At 42.3% G+C, this 20,932-nt stretch overlaps 1 protein-coding gene across 3 annotated transcripts in view; it reads left to right on the top strand.

Moving 5' to 3' along the window:
• Positions 1-19,482, top strand: part of NLGN4X (neuroligin 4 X-linked) — a 313,846-nt gene extending 294,364 nt beyond the window's left edge. For all 3 annotated transcript variants that reach the window (XM_015541539.2, XM_042974580.1, XM_042974581.1), the window contains 3 exons: positions 2,328-2,513; positions 6,599-7,388; positions 15,877-19,482. In XM_015541539.2, coding sequence (XP_015397025.2) covers positions 2,328-2,513; positions 6,599-7,388; positions 15,877-16,726 — 1,826 coding nt within the window. In that variant the 3' untranslated portion in view covers positions 16,727-19,482. The remainder of the gene's footprint in view (positions 1-2,327; positions 2,514-6,598; positions 7,389-15,876) is intronic.
• The last annotated feature ends 1,450 nt before the right edge of the window (positions 19,483-20,932 follow it).

The following is a 20,932-nucleotide window of genomic DNA, read 5'->3' as shown; positions in this document are numbered from 1 at the left end:
GCGATTCACCGTATGTTGCAAATCCTCACTGGTGCCCCGCGGAAACAAAATAAGCAAATAGGTCATTCTGGGAGAGCTCACAGAGGGGGAGAGGGAGTGGAGGAAGGATGTGTTGAAGACAGAGCGGTTCTGCCAGAAAATTACTGGAGCCTTTAGGAATGAATCACCGCTTTCCTTAATGGGGAAAGAGAGGCTTGTCTTATGGTTATTAAACGGCACCCAAACTACCATTATGAGCCCGTTTCATACATAAAGCTGCATGAAAGGGCCTTTGCTCCCAAGCAGGGCACGATGCATTTTATGAGAAACTGTGCAAAAGGTTGCATGATGAATGCCAGAGCCAGGGAACACTCGTTGGCATGAAACGCTAATTAGTAATTGCTAATTAAATAAGGGAGGGGTTGGTAACGTCGGAACGTTCCCACTAATGACAAGCTCATCTCAGCTCCACCCCTGAGAATGCTGGAGAGGCCTGAATCTTCGAGATGCCCTGGCCATGCATCTCTGCAGATACAGGAGATCGTGAGTGCACTTAGTGCCGTTTCAGAACCAGGTTTTGATTCATGTGACTTCAGGGCCTCAGTCAGTCTGTCTTCACCCAAACACTGCAGCGGGTGGCTGTAGGAGCGTAATAAGCACTTACTGAAATGGCTGGAAAAAAAGGAGGTGGGATGGAAGGGGGTGTTTGGGGGCAAGGGCACATATAAGAAAGTAAAATGACTAAGAAGCAAACAAAACACCTTTTTAGCTTTTGGTGTTGTTTTGTCAGAAGGCCTAGGCAAGACAGAAGTGGATATAAAGGGAGATCAACATGTGTGCAGTACGGGAACCTTGGCGGAGGCTGGAACAAGCATGGAATTTGAGAAGGAGAGGACCTGTCTGTCCGTAAAACGACGTCAGACATCAGAGGGAAGGCTTGTTTCAAGGTCACGATCTCTTTTGCCACGAGAGAGACACAGACGAGTCTGGTATCCATCTGACCATGTTGCTACAGGAAAAGCTTTGGGTTGCCTTCTTTGCAGCCTCTAAGGACGAATTAGGAACGTGATGCCTTTGGTGAAATTGGTTCCTCAGTTTATAGAATCATCCTTCTTTTTAAAATAAGACATACCAGCTCGTGCCATTTCAAGGGACAGTTGCAGTGATTTGAACACGCACCGTAATTCGGCTCAGATTACAGAGTTTCATGTTTCTGTGTGCGACTCTAATATGTGGTCTATAAGGGGTGGGCGCTAAGTAAGAGTGGAGTCCCCAGGATCTGTCGCTTAGTTTGAAACTTAAGCATTAAAAAGAATGAAAATATCAATAAGGAATTCAATGGGGAGAAGCTGACAACCTGTAACGCTTTTCTGCACACACATGCACACACACACTTACACACAGACACCAACACACAGATGCCCCAGCCCAACACACACACTTATTTTTCCCTGAAAAACTTCTTTTTTTAAATTTTTTTTTAACGTTTATTTATTTTTGGGACAGAGAGAGACAGAGCATGAACGGGGAAGGGGCAGAGAGAGAGGGAGACACAGAATCGGAAGCAGGCTCTAGGCTCTGAGCCATCAGCCCAGAGCCTGACGTGGGGCTCGAACTCACGGACCGCGAGATCGTGACCTGAGCTGAAGTCGGATGCTTAACTGACTGAGCCACCCAGGCACCCCTGAAAAACTTCTTTTAGGATATCCTTGAAAAATTTTTTCAAGGAGGACTTTCTCATTTTACAACCAACGTGTGTAGACAAATGATAACTTGAATCTAGTAAAATTTATGGTCTCTGGTATTATCATATATTATAAATATTTGAGATTGATTTTGCCTGATATGTTAGCCCTGTACAGACTCATAGAGGAGGCATTTTATCATCAGAAACAGAACCAATAGAAACAGAAGCAATAACCATCATCACGATTATTTACATAATATAATCCTTCCTGCCATGAAAAATGCTTTCCACTGGTGCTTCTCATTTATAGGAAGAAAACCAAAGAATGAACAGGGTAAACCATGAGATATCTTTTCTTTATTTTTTAAGTGTTTATTTATTTATTTTGAGAGACAGTATGTGTGCGAGCCAGGAGAGACAAGGGCAAAGAGAGAGACAGTGAGAGAATCCCAAGCAGGCTCCACACCATCAGCACACGGAGCCTGACATGTGGGGCTTGAACCCACAAACTGAGAGATCATGTCCTAAGCCAAAACCAAGAGTCAGACGCTGAACCAACCGAGCCACCCAGGCACCCCCATGAGATTTATTTCCAAATACCGGGGATGTTTATGTGCTTTGTTATCATCAACAACCCAAAATATCCTGTGTTCTCTTGTAGGGTTTTTAAGTACCGGTGACCAGGCGGCCAAAGGCAACTATGGGCTCCTGGACCAGATCCAGGCACTTCGGTGGATTGAGGAGAATGTCGGGGCCTTCGGTGGGGATCCCAAGCGAGTGACCATCTTCGGCTCAGGCGCGGGGGCGTCTTGCGTCAGTCTGTTGACCTTATCGCACTATTCAGAAGGTAACAAGGGCATCCCCGTGTTGGTGCTCGACCCCCAGGGCTGACTGGTGAACACATGTGGAGTTCATATCCAAGGTGCCTGCTGGTGGTGTCACCATAAGTCTCTCTCGAATCCTCTGCAGAAAGTCCCCAGATGACATGAGCTCACATTGCTTTCTTTAAAAAAAATTTTTAAGTTTTTTTTATGTAGAGAGAGAGAGAGCATGCAAAGGCGTGAGTGATGGAGGGGCAGAGAGAAAAGAAGAGAGAGGATCCCAAGGAGGCTCTGCAGTGTCAGCGCAGAGCCCGTTGTGGGACTTGAACCCAAGAACCATGAGATCATGACCTGAGCCGAAACTAAGAGTTGGATGCTTAACCGACTGAGCCTCCCAGGAGCCCCTCACATTGTTTTCTTTTAGCTCAGCTTTGTTTGTATTTTAACCATTTAAATATTAGCAATTCAGTGCTGGTTACAACAATTGGAACATAATGACTCTTATAGGAAGACCAACACTTTGCTTTTGCCTTCCTGACTTTATTCGGTCACCTTTAAATTTTAAGGCCTTCTCATTTCAACTTGGGAGAGATAATACAGAAGAGAAACAGTCATGTGGAAGACGGATGCACATTTTTACATTCCATAAGCAACGCGGCTCATGGTCGTGTGGTTTTAAAAGTCAGTTGGGTCACCCACACTAACTTGAGGTGGCTCCCTTGTGTCCACTGATGACTGATGTTCCAAGCAATTTGAGAGGAGGGGTTTAAGAGAGAAGTCAACTAGAATTAGATGCATTCATAATAACTTCCTGGCTCCCCCCTCAAAAACAAAAACGTAACAGAGGTACCTGGGTGGCTCAGTCGGTTAGCATCCAACTTTGGATCAGGTCATGATCTCACAGTTCATGGGTTTGAGCCCCACGTTGGGCTCTGTGCTGACAGCTCGGAGCCTGGAGCCTGCTTTGGATTCTGTGTCTCCCTCTCTCTCTGCCCCTCCCCTGCTTGTGCTCTGTCTCTCTCTCCCAAAAATAAATAAACATTAAAAAAAACAATAAACAAACAACCCAGGAAAATGCAAATAAACATTCTTGGTGATGACCTAAATTATCAGGGTCATGTTATATTTCCTTCCATGTCATTGGTTGGTTGAAGAATTGCACCATTTTTATTTGAACCATTTTCATCAAAAGCACTTGAAACCTTAAAGGAGTTACTTGTTTTTCCTTAAAGAGTCTTGCAAAAGGAATGAAAAGGTCAAAATATTTTAAAGACTAATAAATACATAGAATTTTAATAAAATAGAATCAAAAAAACTGAAGAGGACCTTGAAGTGTATCTACCCCAAAGCCCTCATTTATCAAAAAGGAAATTGAGGCTCAAAGAGGTTGTATAACCTGCCTAGGGTCACACAGCAAGTGATGGAGGCAGGGAAGAAACCCAACTTCCCAGACCCTGATTCAAACCTATTCCCACCATTCTTCCTTAGCTATTAAAAACTGTGCCAGAGTAGAGGGTAGCCTTGATCTTCTGTGCAGAATAGACTGGCTGTACGGGATTCATGGATATCTGCGCACAGAACAACTATCAGGAAAGCCCTGATTGTCTCTCCTGTTTGGTATTTTACCTAGCAACTGCTTCTCCACTTTCGGCTTCCAGTGTTGAAGTTCAGATTTCCTCTCAAGGTATTCTGTAGCTCTTAGGAAATACAAATGTTCAGCTCGAGTAGAAATTTTAACTAGTAACAGGCACTGATGTGACCAGTAGATTTGTGGCTTAGTAAGGAGATTCAAAATGCACCTGTTATTAGGATGCTCAATCCAAGAGCCATAAGCAACCATCGGTCAAATCAAAGGTGACAGGGCTATAGATTATTTCATAATGTCTAAGGAGAGGTCACATTACGGGCTCACATTTATATTAACACTTCATTTTTACAAAAATGAAACAGTGGACAATTAGAGGGGTTGTTGGCAATATCAATACCTATAGCATTCCAGAAAATATTTAGACTTTCCCACTTTTCAACTGATATGATCCCAGTTCTCAAGTTAGCAAGTAGTCAGGACCAGCTTCCTTAGTAATCAAACACAGGAAACCAAATCTAATTGGAGGAAGAGCATTAATTACTTAAATCAGCATGTCGGAAGTGATCAAGCTCCATGGCCGTGCTGGGCATGGGTCGCATCTCTACACAGCAGCTTTTCAAAACAACCCAGCAATGTAATGAGCACTATGAAAATAACTAGATAGTTGGCCTTAGAATTATACTTCTAGCGATGTAGTCCCCAAAAAAGCAATCAACAGATGCATGGAAAATGATGTTTTCTTGAAGATGTTTGCCACAGTATCATAGCAAAGAATCAAATGAGAAGCCCCAAGATTAAAAAGACAAGAAAGTTATAAGGAACACATGCATTTACTCAAAGGAACAATAATTAAAATATTTAAGAATTGTGCTGAAGACGTACAGTGGTCTGGGAAACACAGTGTGAAAGCTATGCATCTACTGGACACAGTTGTACAAAACAACGTTGAGGGGGAGATAGATAGCCAAGTAGGAATGACAGTAAAATGCTAACCAAACATTTTGGTTGAATTTTATAGTATGAAGTATGAGTGGTATTTTTCTTTATCCAATTATTCAAGTTTTATCACAAATTATATTCTGTAACACACACACACACACACACACACACACACACACACACAAACACATGGCTACGTCAGTCATGGCCAATAGTTGTAACAGGATAAAAAAAAAACATCTAGCAAAATTTTTCTAATCCTGATTATTTTAACTTGTGAAAATTTTCAGTCGATCACATATTGACATCATTTCTTTAAGAGGCTTCAACACATTAATCTTTAGAGCCAAACACAAACATCAGTAGTTGTACATGTCTGAGAGCATTATAAACTCTGGGAGAATGGCCCCCAAATGACTTTGATGATGCATTGAGCAAAACCAGATCAACTTAACGTCTTCTCTTGTGTGTCATCTTTGGGCAATCTTCCAGTCTTTAGAATCACATCTTCCTGATTGCAATCATGTTTCCTCACTTGATTGCTTGCATGACCTTAAAACTCTACAGGGCACGAACTTTTGGGCTCCCAGCTGAATTACTCTGCCAGCGTCTCCTGAGACATGAGAGCTACATCATGCTGGAATTCAAGAAAATGGCAGGAAGAGATAAGAAACAGAATGCTATCATTTTATACCCCATCAGCTCTTGTCCTGTAGTAGTGAAAAATACAGGGTTTAAAAAAATCTTTTTTTACTTCCCAACATTCATGCACTAGACAGAACTGAGAGAATATTGTAAGCCACACAGAATTTTACTCATCAAATTGCCCTTTTTTTTTTTTATTTCTCATGAAACAGACATTTTGAACATGTGGCAGAATACATTAGAGGAAAGTCTGGGATTTGAATGGATGCAATTTTGAGACCAGTGATTTTTTTTAAAAAATGCATTTTACTTGGGCAATCAAGTGAGGATTCCTTTAGGAATAGCTAGCTTAATTAATATTTTAGTTGTGAAAGCTTAATACATCCAATATATTGAGGGTGGAAACAGAAATACATCTCTGAATTTTTACCCTGAAATTGATTTTAGTGGATTTTTTTTTCTGCATGTTGAAGTGATACCTGGATTTGCCGGTGAGGCAAAATGGTCTTTAACATCTTCCTGGCTCAAAGCATATTTTTAAGGAATGGGAGGTAGGTGATTACCCTGGGTGGCTTTATTCATAACAGCATCTGGGGATGCCAACGGCTAGACTACCCTAAATTGTGGAGTGATAAACAGATTGCACATTTTTTTACCACTGGAGCTAAAAGTTTTTTTTACCATTTTCTTAAACCGCGTGTGTGTGTGCGTGTGTGTGTGTGCGTGTGTGTAATAACATCCCATAAAACAAATGTCCAGCGGGAAGGGGAGGAGGAGAGAAGGAGATGGAAATGAGCAAAAAAATCCTGAAAGCGCTGAATGCCACTGTATCCAGAAATTCACATGCCCGAGAGACAATCAGAGCCTTCTTTGCTAAGTAAAAGCTGCTTTTCTGTCTTTCGGGTTTTCATTTGCATGTGTACAACGTTGCACCTGCAGGTCTGTTCCAGAAGGCGATCATCCAGAGCGGGACCGCACTGTCCAGCTGGGCAGTGAACTACCAGCCAGCCAAGTACACGCGGATATTGGCAGATAAAGTCGGCTGCAACATGCTGGACACAACGGACATGGTGGAATGCCTTCGGAATAAGAACTACAAGGAGCTCATTCAGCAGACCATCACCCCGGCCACGTACCACATTTCCTTTGGCCCCGTCATCGACGGGGACGTCATCCCAGACGACCCTCAGATCCTGATGGAGCAGGGGGAGTTCCTCAATTACGACATCATGCTTGGTGTCAACCAGGGGGAAGGCTTGAAGTTTGTCGACGGCATCGTGGACAACGAAGATGGTGTGACGCCCAACGACTTTGACTTCTCCGTGTCCAACTTTGTGGACAACCTTTACGGCTACCCAGAGGGGAAAGACACTTTGCGGGAAACCATCAAGTTCATGTACACGGACTGGGCAGACAAGGAAAACCCCGAGACGCGGCGAAAGACCCTGGTGGCTCTCTTCACGGATCACCAGTGGGTGGCCCCCGCGGTGGCCACGGCTGACCTGCATGCTCAGTATGGCTCCCCGACTTACTTCTATGCCTTCTACCACCACTGCCAGAGTGAAATGAAGCCCAGCTGGGCGGACTCAGCCCATGGTGACGAAGTCCCCTACGTCTTTGGGATCCCCATGATTGGCCCTACTGAACTCTTCAGTTGTAACTTCTCCAAGAACGACGTCATGCTCAGCGCAGTGGTCATGACCTACTGGACCAATTTTGCCAAAACCGGGTACGTGCTTCCCCACAGCAGGTTTTTCTTCCTCTTCTCCTAGATTGTCTGGTTCTGCCATGACGAACGGAGTGCAGGATGCATTCACACACGGTAACGGTGGGGGGCCTCGCTTTTTCCTCCTCCTTAAATTGTTTTCTGCCAACCAGATTTTTACTAAGAGTGCTCATTGCATACTTAAAAGTCTGTTTCTACCTGCCACTCCAGGGTTCAGGGGTAAACGGCAATACCTTTGGAAGCCAATCCCAGAATTTGTGTCCTTTGGTAAATGGTAGGGTTATCAAATAGGACCTTGTGTCCTTTGGTAAATAGTAGGGTTATCAAATAGGACCTTGTGTCCTTTGGTAAATAGTAGGGTTATCAAAACACGTGTACCACATGGCAATTTGTGTTTATTGCGTAGCCACGAGAACAAATTCAGTCTCATAATACATCTAAGAAATACGATCCATGTGTGTTTATACTATATATGAACACACACGTATGTATATTTCTCTACAGTTATGAGATTTATTTCCTGTATATACACATATTGGCAAATACTTATTCATCTATATATCATTTATACATATTTATTTCATAAACAAATATATATTTCATATATATGTGTATATACATACCTCACAGGAAAGGACCTCAGCTAAATGTAGTACAAAACCCACAAGAGGCACACATAACAAACAACAGGTCCCACCGATATCCTGTTGAGCAGCTTCCAAGCACGCAAGGATAGAAAAGTCTCCCCAAGTTTTTATTTTTTCAGGTTTATTTATTTTGAGAGAAAGCGGGCATGTCAGTGGGTGAGGAGTACACAGAAAGGGAAAGAGAGAATCCCAAGCACGCTCCGCACTGTCATCCCAGGGCTCGATCCCATGAACTGTGAGATCATGACCTGAGCCAAAATCAAGAGTTTGACACTCAACCGCCCGAGCCACCCAGGCATCAGAAGACTCCCCAACATTTAAATTTTTTTTAAATGTTTTTATTTATTTTTGAGAGATACAGGGATAGAATGAGTGAGGGAGAGCAGAGACAGACAGGGAGACACAGAACCCGAAGCAGGCTGCAGGCTCTGAGCCATCAGCACAGAGCCAGACGCAGCGCTCCATCTCACCAGCCGTGAGATCATGGCCTGAGCCGAAGTCGGATGCTTAACCGACTGAGCCGCCCAGGCGCCCCGACTCCCCAGCATTTTAAATGGCTACAAAGTCACAGCAACTTTTCATTTTTCTCCTGTCTAACAACGTGATTGTGGAAATTAATGAGGTATCATTCTGTTCTACCTGGGTGGGCTTCTCTCATTAACCTTGAGCCTCTTGCCCTGAATTAAAATCGGAGATGCTCTCCCTCTCCGCGGGAATGTGCGTCTTCCCGTGGCACTCCAGATGTGGGACAGAGGCACCCACACGACAGCAGCCCGCAGTGCCTGAGTCTGAGGCAGTTCTAGAGACAGGGTTCGTGGTGCTGAGGGCTCAATGCTCAGGGCTCATTCTTTCACAACGATTCCAACTGTTACTGTGTGTACGCTGTCTTCAGAGTTTTGGAGGTCTTAGCAAAAGTATGGCGTGTTTATAGAGTGGCAAGTGTATTGTATGGATACCCACGTCCAACTGTCACATTTTACACGTTTGGTCTAACCACAGTGGGCATAGGAGGCAGTAGGGGAGGGAGGATGTACAGATATTTGGGACAGATGCTTGCCTGTCACCTAAGGGTTCTTTCCTCAACAAGGAGATGATTGACATCAAGCCAACGAATTTTTTTAATGTTTATGTAGTTTCTGAGAGAGAGAGAGAGAGAGAGAGAGAGGGAGCGAGCACGAGTGGGGGAGGGGCAGAGAGAGAGAGAGGGAGACACAGAATCCGAGGCAGGCTCCAGGCTCCGAGCCATCAGCACAGAGCCCGATGTGGAGCTCGAACCCATGAACCGTGAGATCTTGACCTGAGCCGAAGTCAGATGCTAAACCGACTGAGCCCCCCAGGCATCCCCTAGTCAACGACTATCTTTATGTCACCCTTGTTTATGATGTTATTATAACATCCCTAGGGTGCTGTAACCATGTACCACAAACGGTGTGGCTTCAAATGACAGACATTTATCGTTGCCCAATTCTGGATGCTAGAAATGCAAAATGCAGGTGTTGGCAGGACCGAGTTCCCTCTACAATCTCTAGGGGACAGTTTTGTGCTCCTTCCTAGTTCCTGCTGCTTTGCAGGTTATCTGTGGCATTGCCTGTTTACAGCCACATGACTGTGGTTTCTGCGTCTGTGTGATGTGGTGGCCTCCCTATGTGTCTGTTTGCAGATGGCCGTCTTCTTCTAAGGGCATCCGTCATATTGGTTTAGACGTCCAACCTGCCCCGTCTTATCTTCACTGATTCCATCTGGAATGACCCTGTTTCCAAATACGGTCACATTCTGAGGTCACATTCTGGGGGTTAGCACTTTGGCATATGGTATTGATTTGATGGGGGAACAATTCAACTTATCACCCCTTTTAAAGGCAGGATGATGCCCAGTTGTGTCATTGAACTCAGGTGTGTGATGTCTTTCCCAACCAAGTGTCATGCTCTTGAAGCAGAAAGATTTCCCAAATGATGGCCATCTGCTTTGCCTACATTTTCATCCAAACCTAGCACTCTTTAAGTAATATCTAAACGTCCTTACTCGCTTTAGTTAAAACCACATACTTCTTTCCCTTATGTGTTTTGGAAATGGACTTTATATGATTTTTCTTACATGGTGATCATTCATCACCAGTGTAACTGAACCATGAAAAAAATGGCAAACTGCAAACAAAGCCACTAAATTCTCGTTAGCTCCTCTTGCCTTGCCAAGAGCTCTGGGGCTGATGCCCTCTTGGCGTTTAAAAAAGAAAGAAGAACGGTAAAGGAAACTAATTAGTGTCACGCGATGGGAACGATCTCCTAGCGCGAAATGGATATTTTCACCAAGACCTATCAAAGGCTGAGCCAGGATTAAAAATACCACAGCATTCTGCTATTGAGTGCTTCTTTTCATGTCATAGCTTGGTTCCTAAGATCTCTGTGCCCAGCGCACACCCTCGTGTGGGGAACGTAGTGATGGAACTGTTAAATAGCCTGGGCTTAATCACGGCCAAAGGCATTCGTGTGACCATTCATGGTATGTGTTCATGAAGGTGTCAAAGCAGCCAGAGCAGATGGGAAAAGGGGTCAGAAGGGGGAGGACATCCGCTTTGGGGGAACAGGTGTCATCTAAGTGGAATCTAGAACTTCAGAGAGAGTCAAGCTCTCCCTGAGCAAACGGGAAAGACAATGGAGAGCTGTGGATGTCAGGCTGAAGAACCTGGACTGGATCCAAACAGGAGCTATTTTTACTTCCTCAGCGCCTGTGGGCCACGGCTGAAATAGTACTTAGGGATATTAATGCAGTCAGTTTTCTTCATTCGTTTGGAAAGGTCATTGAAATGACTCAAATCATCCTTAAAGAGAGTCACTCAGAACTTCCTCTAATGTGAAATGCAAAATGGAGTCTTCCAGCGTCAGTATGTGTGGGATAATATTTCCATGGCGGCCAGTTGAACAAGGAGACAGAGGATGGAACGGTGGGCAGTCTAGTGATTTAGGTATTTGTCAATACTTGGCAAAGTCGTGAGAGGTGGTTGCTATTCATTTATTTAATTAGGGTAGCGGTGCAGTAGGCTCTCTGCAGGGGTGTATTTCCTTGTCCCCGGCGGGGGCTGCTTCAGTGGTCCCAGGGAAGGTGAGCCAAAATGGTGCCAGTAATGGAACAACGTAGGATAAACCATGTCTGACGCCACAGTGTGAGCATGCTGGTTAACTCTGTTCTTCAGAACACATACTCAGACCGTGACACACACACCATCAACTGACTGCTCCCCACCAGCACTAGAGAGACAGGAGCTAGATTACAAGAACATCTCCCCAGCCATTTGTCACAGCCCTTGTCTACGGAGAGAGGAGTCCATGGCATCAGGACATGCTTTGCCATTATCACTGGCTGCTGTTTCCAGTCTTCTGTACCTTACAGACAACACGCTGCTGTTCCTTACTGTTCGGATGTCAGGCAAGGAGTATACCCTCGTGCTGCTTTTCGTACAACCCACGGCTCACAGGTGTGACCTTATGTCTGTCTTTAAATGTAAATACATTTTATGCCAACTTTTTGTTGTTGTGGATCACAGAGAAGTAAATGTTGGGAATATGGGTATAGAAGACACGGAAGGGGGAAGGCGGGTAGGGAGGGAAGGAAGGAAGGTCCCATGATCCAGCTTAGAAGACTCAGCCAAGGTGCTGCCAGGGTGCTAGTCGGCTCAGGTCATGATCTCACAGTTCCTGGGTTTGAGCCCCACATCGGGCTCTGTGCCGACAGCTCAGAGCCTGGAGCCTGCTTCCGATTCTGTATGTCCCTCTCTCTCTGCCCCTCCCTTGCCTCTCTCTCTCTCTCTCTCTCTCTCTCTCTCTGCCCCTCCCCTGCTCACACTCTCTTTCTCTCAAAAATAAATGTTAAAAATAAAAAAAGAAGACTCAACCGAAACAGTGCTGGAAAAGAACAACATAGGCCAAAACAATAAGTACTAGCCTAAAAATAAAGCTGATGTGGAAAGTTTTGCTAAATGAAAAGCAATGTCAAGGAAAAATGAAAACTAATCCCAAGGTTTACAAAGGCTTAGAAAGAATTACAACCTGTGTCATAGAAAATCTCTTGGGGAATGCGAGCCCTGACTGGTCCATAGAATCCAGGTGCTTGTGGATCAAACACCGATTCAGTCTGAACTCTTTTGTGGGGACACCAAAGAAAAGTTGGTCTCTGTAGGACATATTGCAACAATCAGCACTTTAAGGAACCAGATGATGCATTGTCCATCGAGGGCCTTACTTAAATGCCATTGGAGTTCAGATAATGCAAAGATAATTCTGGCATGGCAAATGCAACCAACACAGATTCCACTTTTTTGACTTGGTCTCAGGACCAAGGCTCTCGGTGTAGGTCTAATGAGATGCTATCTTGACTGTTGACGTTGTTGGTATCCTGTGATGAGTTTATTTTCAACCTTTGCGAAAACTCAAGAGGCCCTTAGGGTGCGTGGCTTAGAGAGAACTGCAGCCCGTGTCTGGTCTTAAAATGACCTTTACGGCCAAAAAGCATTGTAAGCAGAATGAATGAACATCTTGACCTGTTGTGTAGGTGCACGTGGTAGCCTTCTTCTTAGACATCTGGTAACAAATACCAGGTACTACGTTACGCTAGGTGTGAGGAGAATCTTGTGCCATCAAAAGGAGCCCATCAGAGAGTTTACTGATGTTTCCAAAGGAATCATATTACCTATCTCTAGCAAATAACATGGATCACAAGGGCTTAGAAATGCACTCGACTATCCTCCGCCAAGATGATGTCTCAAATAAATTGTGACAGGTGAAAATGTGTGTCTCAGGTGCTGGGAAATGTGGATGCAGGTAGCATTGAGGTTTTCACTAGGGAGAGAAGATACGTCCATTGCTTTTATCCTTAATCATCACGATCTTTAATTTTACTCATGGAAATTAAAACATGCCATATGCGGAAGTCAAGTCTAAAAAAGCAAGACACTGATATCCCACTTAGAGGTCTTGCTGTCTTTGGAGTGTTTGACAAGGGAAAATGATGGACTTTCATAAGCTCTGTGAGTTTATCTTGGTTTAAGGCTTCTGACCGTGCACCTCCAAGAACTTTAATAGATAGATTGTATCAGGCTAAAGCTTACTTATCTGGATTTTCAAAATCCTCTGCTCTATTCTTTGAGAACAAAATAAATGTGTTTCTTTACCTTTCAAATGCACACCGAATTTCATCAAAAAGAGTCCAATATCCAACATGAACAGAATACTCTTTTTCCTAGATGCCCTCTGCTTAATAAAAGGTCACACAGCTAATAGACCCAATTCAGTGAAATCAGATCAATGGAAAAATAGTAGGAATCCTTACCACCTTTCCTTGCTTTTAGAAAATAAAAATCGGTGACAAAAGTTTCCATGGCAGATTCCAATTAAATAGGAATTTTTTCAAAAATTTATTTCAGAAGACTCAAATAAAAGAAACATGAGTTGCTATATTGAATCCAACATGTTTCTGAAACATGCAAGTATTTTTAAAAATCAGATAAAAAGATTTTAAATATATTAATGTTTATAAATGAACAGATAAAAAAGAAACCTCATGCATTAGGATCTACAAATGTGTATTCTTTTTTCTTGATCCCATGAGTAAAATAAAAGTGAGTGTGCACTCAGTTAAGTAGTAAAATTTCTTTTTCTGTATGCCGTGTATATAGTTATATTTACATATAATTATATGTATCTATATATAGCTATATATCTAGTGATACAGATATCCATATATATAGTGTACATTATGCAGTATATACTATGATATATAGTATACTTTCACAGAGTATATATTCTACATTATACTTTTATGAAGCATATACTGTATATAACATATAGTATATACCATAAATCCTGTGGTATAGAGTATATGCTACATGAAGTATATACTATACTGTATATACTGCAGTATTCAATACATACAATATGTAATATAATATACTGTGATGTGTACTATGTACCATGTAATATACATGCTATGATGTATATTATTTACAATGTATAGCATACCATATATACGGTGGTAAACAGTATACTTTTATATGGCATATACTATATGCAGATTATGGTACCCTGTACATGCTGTGGGTATTACAGTATATTACTTAACAGTCCTCTCTCCCTCCCTAAGCAATTTTTAGGCATTCTACTTTGAATATTGGCCAAAGGGGATAATATTTACTAGGCTGTCACTATTTTCCAAACATTTTGTTATGATTATTGAGCCTCCATCAATTACTTCTAATCCCAGTATCGTCACCCATTCTGTAGATGAGGATGATGAGGCCCAGAGAGGCTTCAGAAATTTGTGCAAGATTTCACAGCTGTAATGAGGGAGAGCCTCAGAGCTTAATGCCTGGAGATGATTTCGACAGCCTCAGACTGAAGACAAGTGTCCTTCTTTTAGCAAAGGCTGCATGCACCAGATGGCCAGGGTATCGTTTGCATCCTGCACAATGTACGGTCATGTGTGTGGACTTGAGACTTTCAGGTAGGACTTCTGGCCAGTGTTCTGGCATGTGAGCATATAGGCAGTGGCTAGAGGCAGCTTTGTCCATGCTGCCAGAACGTTGTTCCATGGAAAACAGAAGTGAGAAGAGCCAGATCTGTGTGTGCACATCCCAACTTTCTCTGGCTTGTCCATGACGTCTGAACGTTCAGTGTTGTCTATTAGGTGATGTTTTACTGTGCATGACCTCAAAATTTTCAAAACAAATAAACATTAAGATGAAATATGTTTTACACTTCACTTTGCCAACCGTAAAAATAGATGGAAGAAATGAGCATATGATATTTTGGGGAGGTTCTTTGTTATAGTAAAAGAAAAGAGTTGGTGGCAAAGATGTTTAAAGTACCATGTTTTCTGGATTTCCCTTTAATTTTGGTGATTCCCTTTCTGCCTGTGCCCATTTATGTAAATAACAAGACAATTCTTGGGTTCAGAGTTGGCTTGGCACACTTAACATCTACAAAAACTCTCAATTTCTTGCACCGTGATTTACTTCTCCTAAACATGTTAGCTTCACCATATGTAAAGCTGTGATCTTATCACCATTCTTAGAATTAATGGAATGTTATTTGATATTTACATGGCTCAGTCTTGGAAAGGTTTTCAAATATTCAACTATTCTTCTTTCAAAAAGACAGCAAACTCGTGGTGCCTTCATTTCACCGTGTCTTCACATTTTGCAATGGCAAGTCCTATTTTTATTTGATTTTTAACACAATTTTAGTTCTTAAAACTTCAGTATGTGTTTGTCCACCTCAGAAGCCACCCTGGTGCAAGAAAGAAAATGCTACTTTTTGAACAATTGCCTCTAAATCAGGATTTCTCAACCTCAATACTATTGATGTTTGTGCCCTCTACTCATTCATGGCGGTACAGTCCACACATGACAACCAAATATGTCCCCAGACATTGCCAAATGTCCCTGTGTGGACAACACGCCTTGGTTGAGATTTATGGCTCAAGAGTAGCTAAACTTGAAATACTGAAAAAATTTCCTACACCCATTTTTTCTTACTTTTTTTTATTTTTGAAGATCATTTGGTGCATTTAAAAAAATAGTAGAAATGTTATGAAAATGCCAGACCTCTGCCACCAGGAATTATTTTTAAAATAAAAGGAAGAGAAGACTTTAAAGAAAATACAAAATGGTAGCCATGGTTGAATTAAACCACAGTGTGTCCATTGCTATTTGAGTACTTGGTATTCATAAACAGGTCTTGGTGAGCTCGATTAAATGGTCCTAATTCCCTGTTTTGTTTGATGGCGAGATTTACTTGTCACATGTCGAAGGGTGTGACCTTTTTTTCCCTCTTTTCTCTTCCTTCTGTCCCCAGTGACCCAAATCAGCCTGTTCCTCAGGACACCAAGTTCATTCATACAAAACCCAATCGCTTTGAGGAAGTGGCCTGGTCCAAGTATAACCCCAAAGACCAGCTCTATCTACATATTGGCCTGAAGCCCAGAGTGAGGGATCACTACCGAGCTACCAAGGTGGCTTTCTGGCTGGAACTGGTTCCCCACCTGCACAACCTGAATGAGATATTCCAGTACGTGTCAACAACCACGAAGGTCCCTCCTCCCGACATGACCTCCTTCCCCTATGGAACCCGGCGGTCTCCCGCCAAGATATGGCCCACGACCAAACGCCCAGCCATCACTCCTGCTAACAACCCCAAACACTCCAAGGACCCTCATAAGACAGGGCCCGAGGACACAACCGTCCTCATCGAAACCAAACGGGATTATTCCACTGAACTGAGCGTCACCATCGCCGTGGGGGCCTCCCTGCTCTTCCTCAACATTCTGGCATTTGCGGCTCTGTACTACAAGAAGGACAAGAGACGCCACGAGACGCACAGGCGCCCCAGTCCCCAGAGGAATACCACAAACGACATCGCTCACATCCAGAACGAAGAGATCATGTCCCTGCAGATGAAGCAGCTGGAACATGACCACGAGTGTGAGTCCCTGCAGGCTCACGACACGCTGAGGCTCACCTGTCCTCCAGACTACACCCTGACGCTGCGCAGGTCTCCAGATGACATCCCACTCATGACACCAAATACCATCACCATGATCCCAAACACACTGACGGGCATGCAGCCTTTGCACACATTCAACACCTTCAGCGGAGGACAAAACAGTACCAATCTCCCCCACGGACACTCGACCACTAGAGTATAGCTTTGCTGTTCCTTTCCGCTACATCTGCTCCTTCCCACTGGAGAGAGGGAGAAAGTGAGAAGCAACGTGTGCCCACGAGGAGTGTGGGTCATCCCAGTGACATAAGACAAAAAGAACAGGGCCACCATCGTGTCCCTGTAGACCCATCCCATTGGCATTTCCCAGTACGACAAGATCTACTTCTGACCCTATGAAATGTGAAAAAGTATACATTGCTGTTACAATACTGCTTTAACATCTCCACCTCTCCAGAGAACGTTTAGTGTGGCTAGGACATCACCGTCTCCAGGACCTGGATGCTTCCCGTGTTAACAATAGAAGCTGACACTTTGGGGACTCAGCCAGGGACACTTAAGAAAAAAATTTTTTTTAATTAACAGTTGAAAAATACAATATGTGCCATACGACGGATGGCTCTACTTAAGGGAAGGACGAGTCTGTGGGATTTTACCCAGTGCATGGAGCTATCATCCAGACAGAAGGAGAAGTAGAATTTTATTATTACAAGAGCCGACTATGCAGTAACATATGTATAGTTCTGTGCAAAGAGGTGTTTCGCCAGCCTGAACTATATTTAAGGAACTTTGTAAAAAAAAAAAAAAGAAAAAACAAATGTATATAGCTGTGAGTTTCAACAAAAAGACACACAGAGAAAGGAAAAAAAAACAACAAAAAAGCTTTTATTGGTGTTTTCAGTTTGAAAGACCTTTTAGCAAGATTGTGCTTTCCATTGTGGTCTGTATGTATATAAATATATATATATACATTAGTCACTCACCTCTGTTTCCTCCAGGACACAGGAGGATGTTCTTAATTCCTTGTGGTAAGCAAACACATGGGGTTTTCTAACGCATTTCATTTGTAGGACGATGTGGTGTCACACAGCGGACCCAGACTGTCTGTGTGGTGGGGCTCTTCACCCCCCTTTCTGGGATGCATGCGACAGCATTGTTAGGAGACCGACCGTTGTGTTAGCAAACTTTTATTTTTGTGTGTGTTAGCCTCCATGGAGTTGCACCACCTAGATGGATCCCCCATCCCCAGCGTGGAGTTTATGTAAAGCTTGCTGAATTAGAAACACACACACACAGAGACACTGCAGGAACAAAAAACAAAATACAAGTCTTGGTCTATGGTTGTGGTTCTTTGAATATGTTTAGGGAGACCTGCTGCCCACCCCCAGGGGTCCTGCCAAAAAGGAAAGAAAGCTTGCCTTTGGTGGGGGTGGGGCCATGCCCCGCCGGGTAAATACGGCTCAGTGTTCCCCAGCAGCTGCAGAAAGGGCTGTGGGTGCCGGGCTACCTGCTCAGCTTAGCTAATCAGATTGAAGGAGGGCATGTGTGTTTCCTGTTTTTTCTTTAAGCAGTAAGTCCCTTATTTATCAGGAAGCAAGATTTTTTTTTTTTATTCTTTACATCGTTTATGGGATAACACATATGCTTGTCTAAAGTACTGTGAGACTTGTGTATCAGTCACTGGTCAATGAATCGTACGGGGAGAAAACAAACCCACGTGAAAGGACAGAACGTGAAAAGCCCTCTGCATGGGTTTTTCTGCAAAGTTAGGGTCGCCTTCGCTGTCAAGATAAGTTACGGAAATTATTCGCCCCACTTAAAATTGGCAAGCTGGGGACTGGACATTTGCCCCCAACACCTCCTCACATTCCCACTGTCCTTTTAATTTTATCTGAAGGAATATTTTGAGTTTCCTCCGGTGGAAGGGAAAAGAACAATGGTTACTTTATAGTTTGTCTTTCAAGAGTTATTGCAACATCAGGAAGTAGCAGCCAAAGATGTTTGAAAATCCTGTCTCTGGGCTTGACTATGGTTATTTCAGAAAGCGAGGCTTACAAGTCATTGCTACGTTGGGGATGCTCCACAAGATAAGTCCAGCGTCCTTGCCCCTTGGCACAACGCTCGAGTACTGAACCCCTACACTAAAACAGTAACGATCGATACCAACGTCTTCGAAAACGCCCTTTAGCAAAAGACAGTTCTTACAGGTGCATAGAAGTCCCACGATAAATTCTGTCGTCCATCTGGGTTAAGATTTGAGAGTGGGTCTCTGTATATACATATGTGAACTATTATAATCCCCACTTTGCACATGGCCAACCAACAATCCTTTCCTGCAGCTAGACGTGTCACGGGTACAAGTTTTGTCCCCAGTTCATCCTTTTCTAAAGGTATTGTCAGGTCATTTCTGCAAGCTATGTATTACCCCCAGCGGGGTACGGCAGATAGACTGTCCATACAACTACCCGAGAGGTGATGCTTGGCATCAGTGTGGGTCTGGTATGTTTGTAATGTGAATTCCAATATTTGTTTAGTATTTCCAATTGTCTTCTGCTAGCAATATGCACAGTAATGTATCAGGCTTGTGACATTTGGATAAGGAAAAAAAAAAGAGTTCTTGTTAAGTGAATAGCTTTTACAGAGGATATGATCAAAAGAAATTTAATACACCTTAAATGATATCTTATTTCTACATGGAAAGAAGTTATAGAATCTTCATAGAGTTCTATGAGAATAAAATATACTTGCTATCTATAAAAAAGAGAAAAATGAGAAAAAAAATGAGAAAAAGAAAATAAGTTAAAAAAAAAAAAAAACTTTCCTAGGCTTTTATCCTTGACCTTCACAGGCACGCAGGGTTTAATGGTTTCTTGGGTTATTATTTTGAAATTTTGTTTTTGATTTTGCCTTAAGTAATGATAGAAGATATATATGGCTGGACACATATGTATAAACTTTTCAGCAGCATTTTTAATAATAAAATATCACAGTATTTTCTAATGCTTTGTGCAAATAATTACGCGTCCATCCTTTTTTTGTAGGTGGCCTATGTTATTTACTTTTCCTACCCCTTTGACTGCTGTTTTCATTTTAAAAGCTACGCGGTACATCAGACATAAATGGACACACTCAACCTGTAACGGGTCAGCTTCGCACAGTTTCTCCCAGTGCATGATTCCTGGGCGACCCACGGGGGGAGTTCTGCCTGACGTTGGAGAAGGAAGCCCCGGAGGGTGATGATGATGTTTCCTGAAGGTTCCTGAATTGGAGCACTTGAATGTATTACTGTTATCACTGCCCGTTCTTATGGTGCTGGGTTTGGCATTGAGTTTGACATAATAATGCCCTCCTGCATCCAAACAGCCTTGTTTGAGTAAATCTTCGGGTGACAGCAAGAAATTGTGAGTAAAACTCAAGAGGCAGAACATGCCTCCCAGGCCCGTGGAGAGCAAATTGGCCAAGTCCTCACAAGTGCATCTGGCTGTTTCTTATCCTTTTAATTAACATTCGGGAGAGCCCCCAGGCACAGGCACCTGTAATACCCCTCCTTTAAAGTGGAAGAGGTTGAGAGTCGGGAACTTGTGGCCGCCAGGCAGCACAAGTTGGGTTCAAACGAAGGTAGTGTGCTTCAGAGCCCCAACTCCACCAGTAAGGAAGACAGCAGGAATTTCTAATGCAGGTGCACACGTGTCCTCGTGCATTAGCCGATGGTCAGAGAAAGAAACCCAACAAATCCTGTGACTGTTTGCTGCAGTTGAGCACTGAAGGTTTTTACATATTGATTGGGGTCATTTGCTAGTATGAGGCAAACGGGAGATAAATATATATGTAATATGTTACATAATAATAATGATTTAGTAGTATACTTCCTATTATATTTTATTATAACTACATATTATATGCTTATATGATATAAACTATACATAATATATAATATAGCATATATAATATATGCATACTGTATAATATAAAAATATATTTTATAATATATTGCATACTAAGTTGATATATTATAGAAATACTGTATATACAGAATTTACATCATATATTTTATTTGTAATATAATTATAGTATTTATCTTATAATTATATAAAGGAAAATATAAATGTTATTAATATTCACAGTATGACACATTCATTTATATATTATATACAACATATGTTATATTTATATTTAATATATAAATAAAAAATAAAATATATACCATGTATTTGTATAAATACATAACAAAATATATAGCATGTATTTATATAAATACATAAAACATAAAATATATACCATATATTATATAATCTGCAATACATTTTTATGTATTTATACACATATTTTATATATTGCATATAGGTGTATATTACATGTATATATATGTGAATGTATAATATTCTCATACATATATGTATATGTAATATGT

Source organism: Panthera tigris, chromosome X (genome assembly GCF_018350195.1).
Source record: "Panthera tigris isolate Pti1 chromosome X, P.tigris_Pti1_mat1.1, whole genome shotgun sequence".
Lineage (NCBI taxonomy): Eukaryota > Metazoa > Chordata > Mammalia > Carnivora > Felidae > Panthera > Panthera tigris.
This window is presented reverse-complemented; position numbering and strand designations above follow the sequence as displayed.